This window comes from Polypterus senegalus, unplaced genomic scaffold (assembly GCF_016835505.1).
Source record: "Polypterus senegalus isolate Bchr_013 unplaced genomic scaffold, ASM1683550v1 scaffold_2684, whole genome shotgun sequence".
In the NCBI taxonomy this organism is placed as follows: domain Eukaryota; kingdom Metazoa; phylum Chordata; class Cladistia; order Polypteriformes; family Polypteridae; genus Polypterus; species Polypterus senegalus.
The window spans coordinates 1-25,000 of NW_024386591.1; the positions used below are offsets into that span (position 1 = coordinate 1).

At 42.8% G+C, this 25,000-nt stretch overlaps 1 protein-coding gene across 1 annotated transcript; it reads right to left on the reverse strand.

The window, feature by feature from the left end:
- Nucleotides 1–2,863: 2,863 nt before the first annotated feature.
- LOC120522757 (NACHT, LRR and PYD domains-containing protein 3-like) lies at nucleotides 2,864–24,570 on the reverse strand. Its single transcript, XM_039743488.1, has 6 exons — nucleotides 24,217–24,570; nucleotides 23,405–23,494; nucleotides 21,920–21,967; nucleotides 8,245–10,024; nucleotides 7,955–8,041; nucleotides 2,864–3,722 (listed from the first exon to the last, which is right to left on the reverse strand). Exons 1-6 carry the CDS (start codon nucleotides 24,560–24,562, stop codon nucleotides 3,551–3,553), a joined length of 2,523 nt encoding a protein of 840 aa, XP_039599422.1. The 5' UTR covers nucleotides 24,563–24,570; the 3' UTR covers nucleotides 2,864–3,550.
- Between the last annotated feature and the right edge of the window lie 430 nt (nucleotides 24,571–25,000).

Consider the following 25,000-nt stretch of genomic DNA (forward strand, 5'->3'; position numbering starts at 1 on the left):
CATCACGAACATCGTGGGCTTCTACGCCCCTGGGACTCAGAGCCAGTGCCCATTGTAGCCATACGTTAAGACGACACTGAGGCTGCATTCACGGTACAAGCCTCATTGCTTGATTCCCTTTCTTTGCTCAGATCGGATTTGCCTGTCATGACAGTTCACACTCACAAGCACAAGCGACCCACTGTGTAATGTGAACGCGACTGTGCTGCGAAACGATACGCATGCGCACATTGATAAGTTTGTGCACCCCACCGACAAAAAACGTCATATTTGTGAAACAACGTGTGGTATTAAAACTGACAAAATCGGCGCGCTGGTAGCTACCGGTAGAGGGGGGACGGCAAACAGTTTAAGCGAATCGAATCGAGAAGGCCGGAAAAAAAAAACGCTTGACGGCGAGTTTTTGCTGTTTTCGCAGCTATCGTCAGCATCGCTACACCAATAAATGTGTCACAATTGTCGCTCATCTCCAGTGCTGTTTCGGTGCGCAGCCGTTGCTGCATGATGATGACTGCGCTCAACCCATGTGTACAGGCAGGACCGTTCCTGGGCATGGGCGCTCTAGACAAGCGCCATCTAGTGGTCATGGTGCATTACTGCAGTCTCATGTAGAGATTCCTATCTTTATTTGTTTAGAAAAAAAAAAAAACGTACGTATTGGAGCGGAACACAAAGAAATGTTTATGTCGCGCGCCTCGGCAGCAGGGCCGTTTGAAGGAATTTGGGGGCCCCAAGCAAAATGGACATGGAGGCCCCCCGCACGCACGCAAAGGAACCACAGCATAGCCATACAGTTTAAATTCACTCACACTTTATATAAATAAAAAAGGTTTACAGTGCAAATACTGCTGTTGCATATACTGTGCATAAATAAAAAAATGTTTAGAGTGCAAATACTGCTGTTGCATATAAAGTGCATAAAATTTGAACATTTTCAACAATTGAACATTTGCAAAAAACACCAGTGTACTATAAAATCAAATATACATTAAAAAGTGCACAATAACTAAATCCAACATACTTAAAAACACACACACACACACATACCTACTCACATGAACATTTTTCAGTTCTCTCAAACATGTGCAAATTATCTAAAACTGCTGTTTGCGAGCCTTGTTTTCTGCAAAGGCAATCACAATGTCCTCCATGTCCAAAGACTGGCGCACATCCCGCTCAATTGACATAAGTGCCAGTCACTTTATAATAATAACAGTCATTAATAGAAGGTAAATTGACAGTTAATTAATCTTTAGTCTTTAGCTATGCATTTACTGAATGAGCACTGTGCAGCTGTTCGTCCGACTGTACTGTATTTTATTTATTTATTTTATTTGCAAAATTGCACCATTTGTACAAGACAAGTCGAGCTATTTTATGTGTGTAATTTATCACTTACCACTGTCTTGTTTTTTCTTATCCTCCTCTTCCTTTCTCTTCTTTCTTTTTTGGCTTCCTGAAGCATAATTCCGCTTCATGACTGCCGAGGAAGTTTTGTATTTTGCCGGCAGCAGAGATCGCGTGGTTGGCTGGCTGCTGTCAGCGAGGGGGGCCCCCTTGAGGGGGATCCCGATAACAGTGTCATTGCACTTTACTGCATTCACTATCAATGGGGCGCTCACACAGTTTGTCGCTGCATTTTATTCTTAACCAGTCGTTGTCTTGGGGCCCCAGGCAATTGCTTGGTTTGCCTGCCTTGTCGCGACGGGCCTGCACGGTCTGCACTCTGCACAACACAATACGTGCCCAGAAACGGCCAAGGCAGACCTACGAACTCTCGGACTCAAAACGGATGACTTTATATTAAAGATTATATTATTTTATATCATTTTCGCATACTAGCGATGTTTGGTCTTAATGTCTGACGAGCTACACAGTTCACCAATAACACGAACAACAACAATGACGATGATGCTGACAACAATAATCCTCAAACTGTAACAAAGAAGAGACAGACACGAAGAAACAAAATGGAATCGATTGAAACGACAACAGGACTGCAGCTCTTGAGTGAACTTCTGAAAGCTGACTTAACCCAAACTATGATCGTCTCCCAAACGGACATCCCTTAAAAATTGTGTTAAAACTCAGCAAATATCATCCTCTGCTGCTCATCACCATCGGTGGATTCGCTCTCGGTGCGCTAAAGCAGTTGCTCGTACATTGATTGGATAGGTAGATTACCTTATTTGCATACAGGAGCATATGGTAAATAGGAACTGTGGGTTAAGATTCCAATTAAAAGATAATCATTGTATTCTCAGGTTTATTGAATGTTGTCATTATGCTAAGTTTCAAATGTATTTTATCGATTTAAATGACATATATGCATAATTATATATTGTCGTCTAATTTAAGAACAAAATGAAATTATATACCGTATATAGTGTATCACTATCCGATCCTAAATTGTCCTTAGTGTGCGCGCACTGCGGTGGGCTGGTGCCCTGCCCGGGGTTTGTTTCCTGCCTTGCGCCCTGTGCTGGCTGGGATTGGCTCCAGCAGACCCCGTGACCCTGTAGTTAGGATGTAGCGGGTTGGATAATGGATGGATGGATCACCATCATCAAAAGACACATATTTAGCTTAACAATTATATAGAAAATTACAGTTTCGAAAAATTGACTTTTGTAAGTAAAGCGGGGATGATTTTCTTTAGAAAAAACGTTAAATAAAGACTACTTATATACATCCATCTTATTTTCTATAATGGCTCATCCCTCAGTAGCGCATGTTTCCTACACTGCCTTGTAAATAGTCGCTGCTATAACTCAGCATTCTCAGATTGTGAATTCGAGGTCCTAAACACGTCGCTGTCCCCAGTCCTGTCTCCATGTCTCCATGTGCAGGTCCGGCAGTGACGACTCCTCTCAAAGCAAAGGGGGTGACGAGGCACTTTGGGCAGCAAAAATCCCCAAACCTGCTCCGTGTACAGGCAAAGAAACGCATGGATTGTGATCCTGCTGTTCTCATTCATGACGCGCGGCTCCAAATCATAAACGTAACCGATTTAGGAACAGATAGAAAAAGGACTCAAATCGGATTTGAAAAGATTAGATTTATGAAAGAGAGGAGGAGCACCGCAAGGGACAAATGGCACAGTGACATACTGGAGAGCCAGCCAGCTGTAGACTGAGGTGAGGGGGTCTGCATTTGAAATGAATGCAACTGGAATGAAATGAAAAGGCGGAGCTTATAAATGGCAAAGTAATTAACATTCAAAAACAAAACAAGACTCTCTGGGTTAGGTTTGGGGGGCTAGGAACGGGACAAAAGGATACAAGAAAAGGAAGAAAGTGGTGCGAGAAGTGAGCAAAATCTTAGCAGACAAGTCGGGAAGCTTTCACACGATAAGCAACTAGCTGAGGGCCGGAGCCGTCATTTTGGACTTTTGTCACTTCCCTATTGTATCACTTGCGCCTTCACTTTTCCTTTAGGTGACAAGTCTCCATTTTACTAAACTTATAGGAAACACAGCCAAAGAGCTAAATTGAGTGCAGCAGAGATGAGCGCGTGGAAAGTCCAAGATGTCGCGGAAAGGGCCGGTGACTTACGTCAGACTCTTCAGCGTCTTGTTGTTGCTCAGACACTCCACGATGTTCTCAGTTCCTCTCTCGGTGATGCCGGTGATGTCCAGATAAAGCTCTTCCACTGTGCTGTTGTCCTTCAGGGCCGTCCACAGTTCCAAAACGCCTTCACAACCAATGTTATTTCCGCACATGCTTTAGATATGGATAAAAACATAAATAAGGTAAATTAAAAAACGGCAATATGAAAAAATCTGTAGAACAGCACAACTCCATGAAATGAATTCATTTGGTGACAGGCCAGTGATCAACATCTGCACTAGAGAGACGAGTCAGACTGGAGGAGAGATCTGCAGACAATGCCCGCTCAATAACACCTGGTCACTTCATGCCAACTGTAATGGTGCCCATAAGGTCACGTGAATGGAGACAAACAATAAACACACACAAACCTCCCTCCATTTTATAGACACTGTACATAAACTGTAAAGGACATGGATGGACTGGCATCCCATCTGAGGTGGGTGATGGAGGTCCTTTACCCTTTATAGTGGATACTTTAAGGGGTTGGGTGGTGTTTCCTTTCCTGGTCGAGAGGTTGCCATAATGGGAGGACAGAGGGACGAGGCCTCCTAGGTGTCCCCCCAAGTGTGCAGCATCCCTCTGGTGGAAGTTCTGATTTTACTTCCCCAAGGCAGCATGGGAGCCGTGGTGCTGATGGGCAGCCCTGTTGGGTTGCTTGGGTGCCACCTGTTGGAGTTTCTAGGAGGAGGCCTCTCTGTTCTGTCTGACACATTGGCACTACCTGGTGGCCATGTCGCTGCACGGGAAGTACTCTGGGGTCTGCGTTAAAAAGTCACTGCTCTGGCTCACCCAGGCGAGGGTGGCACTCATCTGAGAAAGTATGGAGGAAAGAAAAAAAAATTGTATTGTGAAAGAAGAAGAAGCCTGCAGGAAAGAGTGTTTAAAAATTGTAATGGACGGCAAGCGTGGGGTGGCATCCAGGCAAAGATGGTTTAAGCTTCCTTACTTGACTGGGAGGCCAAACCAGTAAATACATAAGAAGAAGGGCAGTGTATTCTCTACCACAACCAAGAGATCAGCAGTAGATGTGCTGGCATCCCCAGAGGGGCGCAATCAAAGGATGCCAGCGTACTGAAAGGACAATGAGAGGCAACCTGTGTCGACTGTTTATTTCCCGCAGACACTAGATGGCAGCATCTCTGTGTTACATCATCTGGTACGTTAACATCTGCAAGGCATGATGGGAATTGTAGTGCTGTCAGGCAATCCCTGCTGGGTTCTGTGGGTGCCACCAGGAGGTGCTGCAGGTATTTATGATCACTACTTTGTGGAGCTTGGCCTGACACCGGAAGTCCTCCCGGGTATTGTATGAGAGGAGCAGGATGGGTCGGACTCAGGCACCCACCCGGGCCTGTTAAAGCCAAATGAGGCATTCCTTGTGTGATTCTGGGCTGTACAAGAAATAAATTGTTGTGCTTCATTCTGTGCCATCAGTGAATTATCAGTTAGGTGGAGTGGTGGGCCCGAGGCTAAGGGTCTGTGCTGGTATCTGGAAGGTTGCTGGTTCAAATCCCATTACTGCCTGAAGGGGTCCTACCCTGTTGGGCTCTTGAGCAGGGCCCTTAACCTGAAAATTGCTCCAGGGGTGCCATACAATGGCTGATCCTGTGCTCAGAGCCCCCCAAAGGTCAATCAAAAGGTCAGTTTCCCCTCAAGGATTAAAACAAAATCGTATTCCTTTTTGTTTTTTTTAATTTCAAAAAGTGCTTAACGCTGATTGTTGACTGGCGTTGTGAACTTAGTGACGCTATGCAGGTGTACAACAAGGTTGACATTTACCAAAACACCAGGCTTTGTCCCGTGTCACACATGCGTGGCAGAGGATCACCTTCTGGGCTCATCAGATGTATGTAATACCACTCTGGGATGAGAGGGGGCGCTGTCATTAATGGCAGCCTCTCTTTTCTCATCCACAGCACAGAGAAGACACCCAATGAGGGCAAAAGACCCCACCTGCGTGTGGATCCCAATGTGAAAAAGTGTTTTTTGTAAATGCAACACATCTAAGGCCAATCCAAGACGAGACAAAATGGCTGCAACCCAATGACATAATGAAATTGTTATCCTAAAGTGGCTGAGAGAAAAATAAAAAGTTGCTACCTTTGACGACACGCCACATTTGTCGATGCTTTTATTTAAATTTTGTACGCACTGATGATCTTGTGTGGAGCAGCACACTGGCTGATGGGAATTGTAGTCCCCCGGTCGCCATTTGCACAGTTGTGGATAAGATGGGACAATTCAGTATATGTTAAAAACCTTTTAAAATTGCATCACAAAGTGTGACGTACAACAAACTGACCACGCGTTACGGTTTATCGATACCCGGAGAGCCTCTTTTGCTTCTGTGTGTCTTTAAGATAATTGTCACCACTCGCATTCCAGTTCCTGACTTATTTAGATCACTTTAATGAATCACTGGGCTTTAAGTCATATTAATACTTGACGGGGAACTTACTGGAGTTCCTTTTCTCCTTTGGTGGTGTAATATCGATACTGGTTTTCTGTTGGGACACACACAGTGCACCAAACCTGTGCAGTTCCATCTGTTGTATTTAATTAGTAACATTTGATGTATGATAAGATACAGATAGAGATCCAGTTTGGGGGGCTCGAGAGGGGTAGGCGGGCCAGGAGTCTATACGCGTATTCCCAATGCAGGAGCTTTGTTTTCAGAAACCTGGGAGTCCCTGCACGATGGCCACTTATGGTCTCTGGCCACTTTCGTGTGTTGCCTTCTCATTGCACAACAGGAACTGTAACTGTCATGAAAAATGTGTGACGAGCGGCGTGGTCTGCAGTTCATGGGGGACCCCAATTATTGCTTTGAAGCAATTGTGACTTTACAGAGGAGATGTGGTGCACTATTAAGAGTAATGAGGTACAGAGAATGGCACAATTGGCGGTGTATGGTGGACCCCCTGCACCTTATTGCTCTGAAGCAATTGTAACCTCACAGGAGAGACTGCGGCTTTGATGTGGTACTACAGGGAGGGGGCTATGAAGAGTGATGAGGTGCAAAGAGTGGTGGTGGACCCCCACACTGTGTTGTTTTGATGCAATTGTGACCTTATGGAGAGAGGGGGAGTGTTCCTTTGATTTGGTGCGTGACGTGGCACACCAGGGAGGGGGCTATGAAGAACGAGGCAGTGCAAAGTGTGACGCAATCACGCAGTCACGTGAGGTCCCAGGACATTACAGCTCTGAAGTAATTGTGACCTCACAGGAGAGACTGCGGCTTTGATGTGGTACTACAGGGAGGGGGCTATGAAGAGTGATGAGGTGCAAAGAGTGGTGGTGGACCCCCACACTGTGTTGTTTTGATGCAACTGTAATAATCCATCCACCCATTATCCAACCCGCTATATCCTAACTACAGGGTCACGGAGGTCTTCTGGAGCCAATGCCAGCCAGCATAGGGCGCAAGGCAGGAAACAAACCTCGGGCAGGGCACTAGCCCACCATAGGGCACACATACACACACACACACACACACACAGCACACACTACCGACAATTTAGAATCGCCAATCCACGGGGAGAACATGCAAACTCCACGCATGGAGGACCTGGGAAGTGAACCTGGGTCTCCAGACTACGAGGCAGCAGCACTACCCATTGCAATTGTAATAATAATAATAATAATAATAATAATAATAATAATACATTTTATTTATATAGCGCCTTTCCCAACCTCAAAGTGCTTAATGACCTCACGGGGGCAATGAAGAATGATGCGGTGCGAAGTGTGATGCAATTACAAAGTCACGTGGGACCCCAGGACCTTACTGCTTTGAAGTGATGGTGACTTTTTGGGGGTCAGGTTATTGTGTTGGTGCGGTGTATGCCTCGCCACACCAGGGAAGCAGCTAGAAAGAGTGATGCGGTGTGGTGTGGTGTTCTGTCTTCACCGATACCACTCCAAAGTCCAAACTACTGACTAATTTGTTACTTGTGGTCAACCAATCAGCACAATTCATCATCTCAGCCCCACCCACGATAGTTCCTGGTCGGATGAAGAGGACACACCCTGGAGTTGGAGATAAAAACAATACCAGGAACTACAAATGTTCCTGTGATGGGAATACCAGAAAAGTTTATGGTGTAGAAAGCGGCGGTGGAGCAGAACGGCACTTAACTGCAGGACCAACTCCCTCTCAGTATCCTACAAGTAGAACTGCTGCTTAATTAAAGCTGGGTTTGAATGGGCATCACTCTGAGGCGGTGCTGCTGCCCACCATGCCACCGCTGCATATTTACAAAGGTTCTTGCCGTTTGTCTGACGCTCCTCATCTTGTGTTTTTTGTTTTCCACTCATGTAAAGACATTGACGTGAGAACTCACTAAAGCTTCCTTACGTGACAGGAGGGTGATTTGAGTATGAGGGACTCCAAAGCCGCTGCTTCCTTGTCCAGGCAGTTGTAGCGGAGACTAGACAGGAAAGAGAAGTAAGACATTTAGAGGCAGGAAACAAAAATAAAGAAGAGTTTCATCCAAAGCTGCAAGTCCATCTCAGTAAGGGAGGCAAAATCAAATGCCACCCAATTCCAGGACTGTACAGTGTATAGTAATTAATGAGTACAGTAAATAATGTTAACGATCAGATAGGAAAAAAAAATAAACAAAACACTTACAAGAGCAATTCACACTTGTGCAGAATGGGCTGCAGCCTCTTGAGTCCTTCATGACCGATGTTGGAGTACCCCAGGTTCAGCTCCTCCAGGTCGTGGCATGCGTGACGGATCACGTAGCAGAGGGCCGTGCAGTCCACCACATTCAGAGTCATTTTGAAGAGGTGAAGTTTCTTGATGTGGGGGGCCACCATTTTCACCACGCTCTCCTGGTGGAGCTCCATCAGACAGTGCAGAAGGTTCAGCACCTGCTGGTTGGACAGCTTCTTCTGGAACTGCCTGCCGAACCACATGCCAAGCTCCACCATGACTTCATTGCCCAGGGGTGCCGCCAGACCTCCCAGCTGCCCTCCCAATCTGGCTGCTAGGAGACCAGAAAAAAACCTGGTGAACATCTGCAAGCTTTCCAGCTTGCTCACGTCCAGCAGCTCCTTTGACGTCTGTAGAAATTCACTGCTACAAGGGTCTTCCAGATAAGCGCCGCCACACCAGAGGTCGAGCGCCTCGACGAGGTCATCCTCGCCCACCTCCGTCGCGCCATAGAGAGCAGCAAGGTGCTCCTGGATGGTCATGTGGAAGAATGCGAACATCTGAACCTGCTCTTCCTTCACCTGGATCAGAATCTGGCTGAAGAAGGAGGTTGGGAGGTCCTGGAGGGGCATGCCGAATGACTCAAAGTCGGCCTTTTCAAAGAGAATCTTGTTGCTCATGAGACTTTGGTAGGCAAATTTGCTGAGCTGAAGTAAATCCCTTTTGACTGCCGAGAAGACCACGTCCTTTGAGCTGCTGACACACTCTTCGCCTCTGAGCACATGATGCCTAATGACCGTGTACAGGTAGCAGAGGTAGACCTCACTGACCGTCTTTGGGACTCTAAGGTCGATATTAGTGTCTTTAGGGCATCGGGTAAAGAATTCACTAAGTGCTGTACAGATGATGTAGCAATAAAGAGGAATGAAGGACAAGCCGAAGAGGGTGTCGTTGTTCGCTATGTAGCAGTAGACGGCCTTACTCAGCTCCGGGTCCTGGTAGTACTTGAAGCAGTAGTCCTCGACCTGCTTCTGCTCAAACCCAAGGATGATCGAACAACGGTGACAATATTTCCGGGGGATTTCCGTCGAGGGGCGTGTGGTGATGATCACGGAAGATTCCGGTAGCAAGCTCCCCTTGAACAGATAGCTCACCAGATCCCCCACGGGTAATTCTGTATGGACATCCACGGGCCTTTCTGGAACGTTAAAGTTCAGCTTGTATTTGAACTCATCCAGTCCATCCAACAGGAAGAGAAGGTAGGCGGGCTCTTGAAAAAGATCAGGAAGGATCTCAGTCAGGTGATCAAACTTCCACATGATCAGCTGCGCCAAACTCACGGGGGCCTCGGTTAGGCTGAGCTCGCGGAAGGTAAAATCAAAGACGCACGTGAAGTTTCTCATGGAGACCCCTAAAGCCCAGTCGTGGATCAGTCTCTGCACGGCAATGCTCTTCCCGATGCCGGCGATTCCCTTCACTTTGACCCTCTTTGGCATCCAGTCCTGCCCTGGCAGAGGAGACAGAAGCTCACTGGGTGAGATCCTTTGGCACTTGTGGTGGTTGTAGATCCTGGCCCGCCTGTTTGCCAGGGAGAAGTACTCATGCTGTTCAATCTCCAAGCTGGGGTCGTCGTCTGTCACAAAGAGGTCGGTGTAGCGGATCTCGATGTGCGTTCGTGACTTGGAGTCTTCTATGTGGTCGACGATGTTCCCGGTTCTTCTTACCAGGCTCTTCTTATGAATTGACAGGGGTACTTGAGGGTTGGATGAGACATGAAATGTACTGGTTAGGCGAACACAAAGTGGAATACCCTCCTGTGGTATCACATGACTGAGCGTCATCTGCGGTGATGAGCAAAACGATTTGCACGAAACAAAGAAAAAAAAACTGAGCAAAACAAAATGGCGTCTCGCTCCCAGGGACATTTAAAACATTTAGTTCCTGTCTGGATGTGTTTCCCTGCATTAATTCCTGTTATTTGATATTTAAATGAAGGTCTCTAGTAGTTATAGGAAAAATAAATCAACGGATTCCTTTCATGTCACGTGTTAGTTTTTGTCGAGCCGTCAGACGTGTCTTGTGATTGTTCTCGTCGCCCAAAGCCCACTTTGCCAAACCTGCTGATCGCAATCCTAAAAAAGTGTCGGCGACAGAAATTCCACCCAAAGCTCCACAGATCATGGAGAGGGCGCATCCTCAACCTCACCCTGCGGGAATCCGGAAACGGGAAGGGCGGCTGTCGGCTTGTTATGCACGGTGGGCTTTGTGTCTGTAAGGACACTCGTCTGTCACAGGGCGCCATTGTCTGGGTCGCATCTGGTGAAGTATTTCAGGTATCGTATTTATAAATGAACTAGCTGTCCGCCCGCATTGTAATGAAACAGGACAAACTTTAAAAATCAATAGAACAATAAAAATGTAATTTGTATTAAGAAGAATTTATATCATAGCTTTCCTATCCGAGGGCCTCTTGATATACAGTACAATATTTTTGGTTCTGCTATACTGTAAAAAGCAATTCAAGAGACCTCTAATCATCACTTAATTAAATGCATGCTATTAGGTTAAAAATTCAAGTTCTATGATTTTATTAGAAAAACATTATTTAATGTGTTGATGTGAAAGAATTATATTAGTACATACTTTAGCTTAGGCGTGCAAGTAATCTAAAATAATGCAAAAACATTTTACTATACAGCTTCGGAGTACACTCTGTCTGACCTTAACAACTGGAAAATAAGTAAAGTCAAAGAAAGATTATTATAATTAATGAAGTATCTTCTCAATATGTCATCAGGCTTACATGCACTAAGACAATATTACGTCTAAAATCCTTAACCAACATACAAACGCACGTGAGAAATCATTAGTAATGTTGAGAAAATATGATAAAATGGACGGCGCTAAATTTCGTGCTATTCAACCAGTTATGCAAAAGAAGTAAATGAACTGTTAGAGCAATGCAAATAATTATTAGCTTGAAATCTTGAAATTACTTCTCTATAACTTAGCTTTTATCTGCTCATCTGACTAATACAGCCGTACTCAAAATGTTCGTATTTCTGCGCCCCCTGAGTAATATAAGATAGTTGAGAATAACCCATCATACAACTAACAAAGGTGTGATACTCGTCCGGTGTCGCGGTATCCTATCATTTTTACTTCCATAAGGTTTGCATGTGTTCGGCTAACTTCGATGAAATATTTGCAATTTATTATTTTTTTAAGTGCTTTAATAACTGTTAAAATGCCTTGTGTGGTTGTTGGTAGTAATTCTAATCCCAAAAACAAAGAATAAAATATTTGTTCTTGTTTAATTAATTTCTTTATGTAAAAAAACGATTCAATATGTTTTCATTTTTAAAAACGTCGTAAACGAGGACACCAGTGAAGTCAATCTGCGCGAGACGAACGTATTTTCGTCCGACAAATATTATACCGCTGTTAGTTGTATCATGAGAATAACCCAGTGGTTCTCAATCTGGGGGGCGCGAAGTAATAAAAAGGGGGGCGCGAAGATGTGAAAAAAAGAAAACAAGAATCAAAAGTATGAAAAAAAAAAAAATCTGTTGAAACCAAACCAAATGAACTTAAACTACATTCTGATACTAGAACAATAAATATAGAGTTAGATAAATGTCGATCAAAGTTAAGTAGGTATAATAAAATATGCATCTACATTAAAAAAAATGTATTGCGATTAAAACTGTTATGAAAACTCGGGTCGCAAATACTTAAAGGTTGAGAAACGCTGAAATAACCCAATACGCAGTAAATTATTGAACTCAATTTGGCAATATTGACTACGCTGCCAGTGTGTTGCAGTCGCGCCGCATTATCACCTGATCTACTGGCACCTGAATGTTCGCGACAGATACCGACAAGTCTCGAACTTTCTGGATTGAAAATACGCGACTATAAAAGCAGCAGCAGCGGCGCCGCTCGTCAGTTAGTCATTAGATCTTTGCCTTAGAAATGTTTTATTTTAATTTTAGTTATAATGCATTCGTTGTGATGATATGATTACAAATTTATATTTGAAATAAAAATGTAAAAAAATAATTTTGATGTCTTGTTCATTTATTCGATGCCCCCCTTGTACAGCTTCAGCGGCGCCACAGTTTGAGAACCGCTGGACTAATGTTAGTTAGACAGCCATCACGTTAGCCACCCTGACTCCGTAGCTTAACCTCCACAGATGTAAAGTAACGTTGCCACAGTACTGTAGTCCTATCAGCATTGCACAAATAATAATGCAGGATTACTGAAGGAGGAATCAAGTACTATTCACCTTTGACAGCGATTAAAATATCCGCTCTATCTCTCACCGTAGTTGTTGTTTTCACGTCCGGTATGGCGATACAAACTTGGCACAGCGAGGTAACAGGGCGGAGTTTCGCGCCCACTCATGAAGCAGAGAAATTAAGTAACGTATGATTAGGTTAGACGAACTTGAATTTTGTTTTTCAATAAATGAAAAAAAGGAATTTGAGTTTAGATTACTTACACGTCTAAGCTAAAGTATGTACTAATATAATTCTTTCACGTCAACACATTAAGTAATGTTTTCAAATTAAAATATTTAATAAAACCATTAAACTTGAATTTTTAACCTAATAGCATGCATTTGATTAAGTGATGGTTAGAGGTCTCTTGAATTGCTTTTTAAAGTGTATAGCAGTACCAAAAATATTGTATATCAAGAGGCCCTCGGATAGGAAAGCTATGATATAAATTCTTCTCGATACAAATTACATTTTTATTGTTCTATTGATTTTTAAAGTTTGTCCTGTTTCATTACAATGCGGGCGGACAGCTAGTTCATTTATAAATACGATACCTGAAATACTTCACCAGATGAGACCCGGACAATGGCGCCCTGTGACAGACGAGTGTCCTTACAGACACAAAGCCCACCGTGCATTGCGAGCCGACAGCCGCCCTTCCAGTTTCTTGATTCTTGAAAACAACAACTACGGTGAGAGATAGAGCGGATATTTTAATCGCTGTCAAAGCCGAATAGTACTTAATTCCTCCTTCAGTAATCCTGCATTATTATTTGCGTAATGCTGATAGGACTACAGTACTGTGGTAACGTTACTTTACGTCTGTAGAAGTTAAGCTACGGAGTCAGAGTGGCTAACGTGATGGCTGTCTAGCTAACATTAGTCCAGCGGTTCTCAAACTGTGGCGCCGCTGAAGCTGTAAAAGAGGGGCATCGAATAAATGAACAAGACATCTTGTTCAACAAGCCCCTCTACCTTATTAGGGTACAGAGAACAAAAAAGGCACACAGTGGGGAAAAAGCATGAAATGTCAACTTTAATCTCGACATACAGTATCCACGTAGTTTATTTTGTCATTAAAGCAGGACATCATAAACTTCATCTTAAAATCGTTTAATTTACTAATTTCTCAAATCCCATCGTAACTAAAGTAACATTTAGTTGTATTTGATCTTCTATGTACTCTGTTTGTGAATCACTACGTGCTTCCGGGCTTTCTCTTCCTTCGACTGGACACAGAATCCATTACATTCATTACAGCTCTCTTAATAACTAAAATACTGAGATGTATACGTGATATTATTTTCATGATGACAGGAGTTAAAGCACGTTATTAAACACGGGAACATGGTGGCTCAGTGATTGTGCGCGACCTTCGATGAAATAATTTATTACAGCAGTCCTGTCTCTTTCAAACGTACTAACCTCCAGTTCCTGTCCTTCCTTTTCTTTTCGCCACACAATCAGCTCTGTAATGAACGTTAAGCCGCATCTGTAAGCTTAGAAAGCTGATTCTTCAAAACTTTTAAGGAACATTGAATTATCTTCATAGTACGTGTTTAATTATTCTATCCATCTATCCTTCCAGTGTCATGCCAGCCGCAGCAAGAATACAGCGCATGGCAGGAACAATCACTGAACGGAGCACCAGATCCTTGTTAGCACTGCACCAGTGTCCTCACATGTTTAATTATTAACAATACAGATTAGTTAAATGAAGTTAAAGTTTTATCTGTATAATATAATATACACATTTTGCTGCATTTCCTCTTAAAAATGATATTGTCATCATATGTAAATACTTGCTTTATAAAGTGGCTCGGGTTGTGTAATATTATAACTGTCGTGCAGGTTTACAGTGAGGTGATTGTACTCATAAGTACTAACAGTTCTACAAGGAGCACTTGATGGACTGATTGAGTACGTTGGGATGAAACTGTTTGTGAACCGCGAGGTCCGTACAGGAAAGGCTCTGAAGTGTTTGTGGTATGAGAGCAGTTCAAATAGACAGCATGGCTGAGGGGGCGTCTGCTTGATGCTATATAACAATGCAGGTATAACAGACAATAACTTTTTATAATAATTTTATAAACCCTTGGGATTAAAAAGGTATCTATCTATCTATCTATCTATCCTCATATTAAATTCTATCTATCTATCTATCTATCTAATATTAAATTCTATCTATCTATCTATCTATCTATCTATCTATCTAATATATTCTAATATTAAATTCTATCTATCTATCTATCTATCTATCTATCTATCTATCTATCTATCTATCTATATCTAATATTAAATTCTATCTATCTATCTATCTATCTATCTATCTATCTATCTATCTATCCTAGTGATAATTCTCTTTCTGATTAGCTGCTGTAGATCTGTGATTCCCCAATCAGGTATGGTGATATAAATACTCCGAGTGGTGCAGTGAGAGTAACAACACTAAAGCAGTTATGGTATTTGAAATAGTTTGACCATTCTGTGGACCATTATATTGTTACAGGTTAATTACAATCAGATGCCTTAAACTAATAAATGATATGCGATTAATTTCAGTGTATATGATAAAGCCGTGTCAGGGATGTGGATCTAAAAAAGAAAAGGAAAGCACACAGGAACAGTAGCACTGCTTTGACGCTGGGTGCCACCAGTTTACAAAACCGAGCGGAGAACTTGCATACGCCAGGATTTCAGCTACCGTGAAAATGTGCGTGGCTTTACGTCAAGTCTAGGTTTTATACATCGTGATTTGAGAGTGGAAATGGACTTACACAACATTTTTGTGCATACGCACTGTTTATACATGAGGCCCCTGGAGACGGGTAGCATTGGAAAGTTTGGCTGGGCTCAGGTTTCTCAACAGGATAATCGGTGCTCCTGTACTTTCAGCGCTTGCATGAACTTTTAGACTCCTGTGCTCTGGTAGCTCTAAACTGCCTTTCACAATTGAAGTCATTGTTATATATTCCATATAAAACATTCATTTTGTTTTGGAATCGCCGGTGAAATGGTGAGCCTAAAGGAAAAATATGAAATGGAATAACACAGAACATTCTAAGAAAACCAGAAATAAAATTATAAAATGTGTATTCTGTGTGGCGTAGTGGACTTTAAACCCCAAGGCTGTGGGTTCAAATGCTGCCACTGACGCTGTGTGACCACGAGCAAACCACTTCACCTGCCATGTACTGAGACAACAAAAGAAATGTAACCAATTGTGTCTTTTAAATGTTAGTTGCTTTGCATAAAGTTGTCAGGCAAATAATAAAAATGAAAAGAACAAATAAACATGAACATAATTACTAAATGTGTCTGGATCTGCCTTAGTGTGCTGTCTGCTTAATGTTGTGGAAATGGATGCTGATTAGAAAAGAAGATGAAGACAAGAAGGAAACGTTTAGGTGAAGCCACCAGAAAGCTTCCTCCACAAGTTTCCTTCTTGTCTTCATCTTCATTTCTAGTCTGCTTCCATTTCCATCACTGCTGAAGATCTGCCGCATTCACCTGCAGAGAGTGAATTAAAGGACGATCAGTTATACTCTGTATAATACTGGACTGTATCGGAATTGGGGCAAGAACAAAAGAATCGCTCAGCAATGGGCGGCATGACAAGAGGATTAATGGGGTTTAAAAATTCTGTAGGATAGATGAACTGAATCGTTGTATTCAAAACGGTGTTTATTGACGCGTATGTCCGAGACAGCGCGTCTAATAATTTGAGCATCGCGCTTTTAAATCGCTGTCGCAAGCCAACTCTGATACTTAGCGCGATGAGAGAAGTCGCAAAATCAACCGGAATGTTCAAGCAGATTCTAGAAAAAAAAAAAAAAACTCGATCTAATTCCGTTAAGTAGCTCTCTCGTTCGCTAGCTAAGAGGTTGTAAGGTACACGCCCCGAGGCAGGCGCGTGAGTGCGGAGGGCCCGCCCCCAACCCCTCGGTCCGCAGCCTCTCTTTCGGATACGCGCAAATAAATCGGAACCGCAAGCGAACCGTGAAACTTAGCGCAATGACAGAAGTCGCAAAATCAACCGGAATGTTCAAAAGCAAATTCTATCTCAGTACGTGGAGTAGTTCTCGCGTGAAAAGCGGACAGACCTACAGACAGGAAGACAGATCTTGGATTTTACAGAGAGAGAGAGATAGTGATGACTGTAGTAACCTTTTATTGAAACATTAGGTGGAAAATAAGGAGCGTCTCTCAGAATAAAATGAATCAACAGGCTGTTTTCCGAGATGGCAAAGTTCAAACCTCGAGAATTCTTCCGAAGTTCAACCCCTAATTATTCTGTTAAATGCTCGGTTGACGGTCCTTTTTTCCTTCGTCCATGTCTCCTCCCAGACCTCTCTGCTCTTAGTGTTATTTTATCATTCTCTACATTTATTCCCTGCTATGTTAATCCTAGCCTTTAAGTTTCGATTCCCTTTCTGTAAACTAATGACGCGCCAGGTGCCAGGCGGACGTGAGTCCAGAGCAACAGCTGAATTTGAACCCTGGTCTGATGGGCGCCTAGCATGTGCTGAGTCTCATATTCTTCTGAGCTTATATTTAAAGGCAGAAGGTGTTGCGTCATTTTTGAGGGCACAATCATTAATTGTTCTATTGTTATGCTCAGGCTAAGTTTCCTGTGACGAGCCAAGAAGGAAACAGGCGGTTAAGAACAAAGAAGTCACGTGCTCCTTCGCCGACAGGGCTGTCAATCAATCCAGTGGACGAGGCTAATTGTGGTTATTTAAGGTATCAACGCTTGTCATGTCCTGTTAGCAACTGAGTGCAACCAATCATGTTAAAAGTTTTCTGATTGTCTAATGAATTCCTTGGAATTTCATCAATGAAGAGTATAAATATAGCGCTGTGGACGCTCCTTTCCTTCATCACACTTGCGAATGAGATATGCTGCGTTGTGTTCTGCAAGATTATAAAAAATAAGAATGACTGATGATTTCTGCTGCCTGTGTTTACTGCCTATACGGGACACCCAGCGGCAGGAGCCCATTAAATTTCTTCCACACCAGTTAATAATAACATTGAAGATACGTTGCTCTACTAGAATATTTAAACACTAACTGTGCTATCCTTCTAAGACAGGTTGAAATCGAAATAATCAATGCACACCTCAGTGCTAACGTTTGCAGTGCACCATCTGTTGAAATTTACTTTATAATATGTGTAATAATGAAATGCATCACAAACATTTGCAGTAAGCATCAGTACAAATTTATGTGATGCGCCATCTGTTGGAATGACAAATCCAATGCATATGCCTCTGTTACAGGCCATTTGTAATGGGACGCCTAAAACCAGTGTTAATGTTTGTGATGTGCCATGTGTTGGAAGAGCAAATACAATATATATCCCTCTGTTATGTACCTTGTGGTATGGGACTTATAAAAATTAGATGCATCCACCTGCAGAGCCACATATGTCACCGCAGGTCTACGTCAGCAGTTTCAGGACGGAGGTGACATCACTGCCTGTCTAGACCAGCCATTTGGTAATAAATATTTATAGGTCATCACAAATCAAATGGATTGACATGCTAACCACACCAAACCCTAACCTTAACAAAACTAACCCCTGACATTAAGTAATCCCTAACCTTAACCGTTTCTCGTATATGCTAACCATACTAACCACTAACCATAACTTCCATCCAATAACTGCTGGTCTAGATCTGCTGGCATAGACCTGAGGTGATGTATGGTACTGTGGCTTTGCAGGTGGATATTATTGATAAGAGTAAGGTTAATGTTTGAGATGTTCCGTCTGTTGGAATAACCAATGCAATGCTTTTTATTACTACAAACGTTTGTGATGCGATATTTGTTGGAATAACAAATGCAATGCATGTCTCTGTTATATGCCATTTGGTACAGAACTCATAAAAGTTTGATGCATTCACCTGCAGAGCTGTACCAGCAAATCTCACCACAGGGCTACACCAGAAGTTCTAGACCAGGATGGAAATGATGTCCCTGCATGTCTAGATCAGCAGTTTGGTGATAGAAGTTTATAGGTCATCGCAAAACAAACTGATTGACACACTCACCCCACTGATCCCTAACCCCTAATGTTAAGTAACCGATAAACCTTAACCATTTATTGTACTCACTAACCATACTGACCCCTAACCTTAACTTCTGCCCTAAAATTGCTGGTCTGGAACTACTGGCATAGACCTGCGGTGACGTATGTCTGTGTGGCTCTGCGGATGGATATTATTGGTACGAGCAGTGCAAATGTCTGAGATGTGCCATCTGTTGGAATGAAATATGGAATGAATTTTGTTACTACAAATGTTTTTAATGCACCATTTGTTAAAATGACAGGGATGTGGTAACTGGATGGACACACAAGACAGACACTTGTCCTTTTATTGAGGTGGATGCATATGCTGTATGTATATCTTTATGGGTGTGTGGAGAAGGACTGAAGATCATGGAGAGACAGAGATGGGATTGTCCCATGTGGTATCTGCAGCCCATCTCCCATTTGAAATGACTTGATAGATGGATAGATGTGTAAGGCACTATATAATACAAAGATAGATAGATAGATAGATAGATGTGAAAGGCACTATATAATACAAAGATAGATAGATAGATAGATAGATAGATAGATGTGAAAGGCACTATATAATACAAAGATAGATAGATAGATAGATAGATAGATAGATGTGAAAGGCACTATATAATACAAAGATAGATAGATAGATGTGAAAGGCACTATATAATACAAAGATAGATAGATAGATAGATGTGTAAGGCACTATATAATACAAAGATAGATAGATAGATAGATAGATAGATAGATAGATAGATAGATAGATGTGAAAGGCACTATATAATACAAAGATAGATAGATAGATGTGAAAGGCACTATATAAAGATAGATAGATAGATAGATAGATAGATAGATAGATAGATAGATAGATAGATAATGTGACTCTTTACTATCTCTACAGTCTGTCCAGTGCTGCATAAAAATCATATTGACTGAAAAACTGGGGCGATCAATCGAACCCGTGTAATAATTCATTGAGTGCATTGTTCTCTTCTTGTGATGCTCTCTAAGTATTTTTTTAAAAAAGCCACCTAGTAGTAGTGATAGGCGGGCGAAGCCCCGTGAAACTTTTATAACTTCTTCCTGATTATACCGAAAAGAAAAAAAAAAAAAGATCCACGGCTTCGAGGCTTTGAAACGAGTGCCATCTAGTGGTTTAGAGAAATCATAGCAGCTCTGAACTCGAGGCAGTCTGCGGAGGAAGTGCACGCAGGCTCACTAAAAGGCTAACGAACATTCCGCGTGTTCACCTTGATCTTATGAGGATGTTGTTGTTCTTAAAATGCTGCAGTAAATGTACTTATTAGTATGATAATTTTCTGCAATAAAGTAATGTTTACATGTATTGTTCCAAAGATCAACCTGCTTCCGTTATTGCTCATCTGTGTATGGATTCTTTGCCTTTACGTCGCCCTTTCAGGTAGCGCGTTGTCCTCAGAAGGACCCCATACTGTCACCCCACTAGTTGGAATTTATTTGTGACTTTGGCAGGTTTGCCGTTTTTTCTCGGCTCTCCTGTAGCTGGCACTAAAACTGCTCATTTGTAAGATGTTATGCCAAATAAAAGCGTTGGCGACTCATGCCCAATTTGTCAGTTTCGTTATAATAACGATGTAAAAATACAAAAAGCCATGAGGCAGCTGGGAAGAGAGCCCCTTGGAGGAGCCTAAGGCTGACGCGTGGGGGCTGAAGAGGGCCATTTGGTGGAGTAGCTGGAGTGTCCCGTCACTCGCTCTAGCGAAAAGGCAGTGAGGGTGTCAGGTGTGAGGCTCGGTGTGGTGCCCTGCTGGGAGCCCATGGCACAGTAAGGATCCCCGTACCAATGAGAAAGGGTCGGCTGTGTCGGCCAAAGTCAAAGTGAACTTTATTGTCATCTCAACCATATACAAGTACACAGAGAGACAAAATTGCGAAGCTCAGGGTCCACAGTTTTTAGAAAAGACGCCCTAGGGAGTGAGTTTTCAAAGTTTGATTTCTGCCTTTGAAATTTGAACCTAATTTTATTGGATCCGTTTATTTGTAGTGGGAACCTTTTACCCTCTCTTTATACTGGACTCATTATTTACTTACTGAAGATTTGAATCAATGCACTGTCTGCACCATTTTCCTTTTCTTTTTCTTTCTTTCTTTCTTTCTTTCTTTCTTTCTTTCTTTCTTTCTTTCTTTCTTTCTTTCTTTCTTTCTTTCTGCACCTACCCCTTGCTGCCTGAGTGTTTCCTCATTTGCCCGGCTCATCTTGGCACATGACTATCGATGGCTCGGGTTCAAGAGGCTCCCCAAATGCAACAGGGAACATGGAGCCGATCCGGACAGTCTCAGGTGCCGACTTTGGACATGCACAGCTACACATCACCTTTCTGCCACAAAGTGGCCACTGGCCTTTTAAAAGATGGACGTCTGTTACCTTAACTGTGCTATCAGACTCCCGCTGATGTGATGTTGCACCTATCGATTACTTTGTTAGATTCATTGTAAGACATAATTGAACTGCCGTCACATCATCCAGGTGGGTGCTACACCTTGATGGCTGTGGAAGTGGCCCCCTCTGTCTGTGTAAAGACATAAGAAATTCATGAATTCTTCAATGTAGACACCGTTTTTTTGGGTCTGGATCAAACCGGCCCGAGTTGGTGCTGTCTGGCCAGAAGCTCAGACAAACAGAGAGGGTTAGTGTCAGGAAGGGCATCTGGGGGCAAAAGTAGCCAAACCGTAGTGACGGAATCAATGCAATCGGGTAACGATGAAGACGAGTTTGTTGGTTTTGATGCTCTGCCTTCTGCTAAAAACAACTCTTTCTTTCTAAATATCTTTTTGATTGTGGATTTGTTGCCCGTTTTTGGCCTGAGATCTTTTCTGCTCCTTTTGGTTTTGGTGATTGTGTGTTACGTCTCTCAGCTTTGCCTTTGACTACGTTGTTTCTCCCGATCTCTTCCCCTTTGCTAGTGTGCTACCACAATAGGTGCCGGTGGAATTCAAGTTAGAAAACGCTTCCAGGCAGGAGTGAACAGGACAGCTTTCTTCTTGGGCCAGTGGCACACCTTTTTTTTTGTTGGTCAAGCGAAACGTCAAGTTTCGCACAAATTGCTTTGCTCGTCGCTACTCCTTAGCATGTGAATCTCCTGATCACTTGCAATGAGACGTCAAGCCCAATGACACATCCATAATGGCTAACACCCGAGTCCTCCTGATGATTTGAAATCCTCACAATTCTTTGACCCCACAAGACCAGGAAACAAAAAACAAAACCAAAAGAAACAGCAAATATACGAACCAAAGCCGCACGCAGTCCTCACCTCTCCATTGTGGATATTTCAAACTGGCGCCTTTAATTGATGATTGACCTGACAAAAAAAAAAAAAACAAAATAAAAAATTCAACATCCAGGGTATTTAACAGCAAGTACAGGAGAAATGTCCAAAATGTGATATTAAAATGTTTAGCACACCGCACAGGGTCTGGCAGCAGACCTCTAGCAGCGGGACCCTCTGGTGGGGCCTGTGGCTGGAGGTGGGAGTCACGTGGGTTTGGGATGTCTGGAAATGGAGGTGACATCGATGTTCAGTACTCTTGAATGCCATTCGTTTTTTATTTTTTATTAGGTTTCTTTGCCTGATCTTCAATAAATTGTGTGGACGCCATTATTTTATTATATAACTAAATTTTGTTGCGGCATCTGCTGATCTTTTGCAGATTGCATCTCAAAACATCTTAAGCCACCGAACTTAACTAAGTTTTGAAGTATAACGTCACTTGATTGAAAAGTTACAGTACACGTGTTAAATTGGGAAAGCATGGTGGCACAGCGCCTCGTAACAAGGGGGCCGGAGTGTAAGTGTCAGATGCAGCCTGTGTCGGTGTGCGCGTCGGTGACCTCCGGGTGCTCCGATTTCAATCCACACTCTAAAGACGTGCAGCCTCGTTAGATTTCCGATGCTAACTTGTCCACAATGTGTGTGTGTGTGTGTGTGTGTGAGTGTGTGAGTGCAAACACACAGGCCCCCTGAACGACAACATGGGGTCCTGTGGTTAAAGGAGCCACAGTGGGGGCTGCTGCTATAGCTAGACCCTTCTCAATGGTTTAAAGAATTAAACATTTCCCACAGTGTGGGCTCCGTGAGTCTGCCATCTTCTTCGCTTCACCTTCTGTTCATTTCTTCATTTTTTCTTTGCCCCTTGTGTTTTACATGAATCATGTTTTGTTATCTTTCTTTAAGTTATTTCAATGATGTCACAACATTCTATTGTTAAGGTCGCCACTTTATGGTATTTTCGTGTGGCTGTGGCAATTTTGTGTTAACCCTAACCCTAACCCTAATCCTAACCCCACTTGTGAATTTTTCCATTCAATGGACCAGTGACGAGGTAACTCAATAAATATTTTTTTATTGAGAGCTGAGATAAGTCAATAACAGACACAAAGGAGTTTAATTCCACAAAAATCTTCTGTAAGTGCCCCTTAAGCGACACCTCAGGTCCCCTTGCCACAGACAATCTGTCATTTGTGTTCGTCAGACTTCCATTAATCGCCCTGCAGGTCCCCCCTTGTTTAACAACTGTGGGTTTACTGTCATGGAATCAGTGAGAATTAAATACAGCATGCGCACCACCAGGACCTCGACCCCGGATCTCGGGAGTTTCTAGTCTGGTCTTGAGGACCACATGGAAGTTGACAACATGCAAGTCCAATGCCATTGACTGCACTCACCAGGCAGAGGGTCATCGTCAGGGTTATGAAAAGAAGGAGCGACCAGAGTGAGGAGTGCAAGTCCTGAACTTACCTTGAGCCGTCTTGGAGAGCGTGTACTTCTTGTGTCGAAACTTAAAGAACAGCATTTTCTTCAGTTTTCCAGGTTTAGTCTCCGGGAGACCTAAAATATGAAGCAACGCACGTGTTTAGAAATCTGGGCACAACTTTCATTCAGCAATTCTAAGTCATTAGCTAGGCTATGTACGCATAACAATAAAGGTGGAATACCATTAGTCATTTCAGAATCCACATCATTTTTTATGTTAATTGCGTAATATAATATTATAAAAAGAATAGGATATGCTCTACACGCAGAAGCAGATGTTTGTAATTGATACCTAAAGTAAACTGTTAACAGAATTTTTTCTACATTTGCGCAAACTTAAAAATGGAATTAAGTAATAAAAAAAAGATTCATAATATAAGGCGGCACAGTTAGGAGTCCCGGGTTCACTTCCCGCGTCCTCCCTGCGTGGAGTTTGCATGTTCTCCCCGTGTCTGCGTGGGTTTCCTCCTCGTACTCCGGTTTCCTCCCACAGTCCAAAGACATGCAGGTCAGGTGGACTGGCGATCCTAAATTGTTGCTAGTGTGTGCTTGGTGTGGGAGTGTGTGTGCCCTGAGGTGGGGTGGTGCCCTGCCCGTGGTTTGTTTCCTGCCTTGCGCCCCTGTGTTGGCTGGGATTGGCTCCAGCAGACCCCCGTGTCTAGGTTAGATGATGGATGGATGGATCATAATATAAACTGCACCCTCTTAAAACCCACACAATAATTAGAACTGATCATGTTAATAATGTCTAGTGCACGGTGAAGACACCCCAACTAATAATGCAGCGTGTCCCTTACCAGCGTCCACCACTTCTGAGGCCTTCACTCCCGGCAGGCCACACTGGTCCTGAAGCCAGGCGCCCAGCTCTGGACAGTAGTACTCCTGGACATCCCAAAGGACCTGCAGAAACACATCACTCCTTTTGCCATCATGACAGATGTGATCCAAGAGGGCGACGATGCTGTTGCTGGGTGTCTTCTCCAACAGACTGTGGAACAGGGACTGACCGAGGACATTCCTGTCATAGAGCCAGCGCAGCAGTGGTGAGGGGTTGTCACTCAGCCAGACGAGTAGATTCTCTTGGTTACTTCGGATCAAATTAAAACTCTGCATTCTCTGATCCATGTTGTCAGCTGTAAACATGAGAATGTAAGATACGTAAGATAGATAGACTAAGTTTAGTATAGTCGGCAGGATTAGATAGATAGATAGATAGATAGATAGATAGATAGATAGATAGATAGATAGATAGATAGAGTTGTGCTTGAAAGTTTGCAAACCCTTTAGAATTTTCTATATTTCTGGATAAATATGATCTAAAACATCATCAGATTTTCACTCAGGTCCTAAAAGTAGATAAAGAGAAACCAGTTAAACAAATGAGACAGATACAGTAGATAGATAGATAGATAGATAGAGTGAAAGGCACTATATAATAGATAGATAGATAGATAGATAGATAGATAGATAGAGTGAAAGGCACTATATAATAGATAGATAGATAGATAGATAGATAGATAGATAGATAGAGTGAAAGGCACTATATAATAGATAGATAGATAGATAGATAGATAGATAGAG

What these genes read in the sequence shown, in the direction of transcription:
- LOC120522757 (XM_039743488.1), bottom strand. Translation starts at nt 24,562, where the DNA reads ATGTTTACAGCTGACAACATGGATCAGAGAATGCAGAGTTTTAATTTG. An exon ending in CTCAGAAGTGGTGGACGCTG is followed by an intron (nt 23,495 to 24,216) that starts GTAAGGGACACG and finishes TTCATATTTTAG; the next exon opens with GTCTCCCGGAGACTAAACCT. An exon ending in GAAATATCCACAATGGAGAG is followed by an intron (nt 10,025 to 21,919) that starts GTGAGGACTGCG and finishes CCAACCCTCAAG; the next exon opens with TACCCCTGTCAATTCATAAG.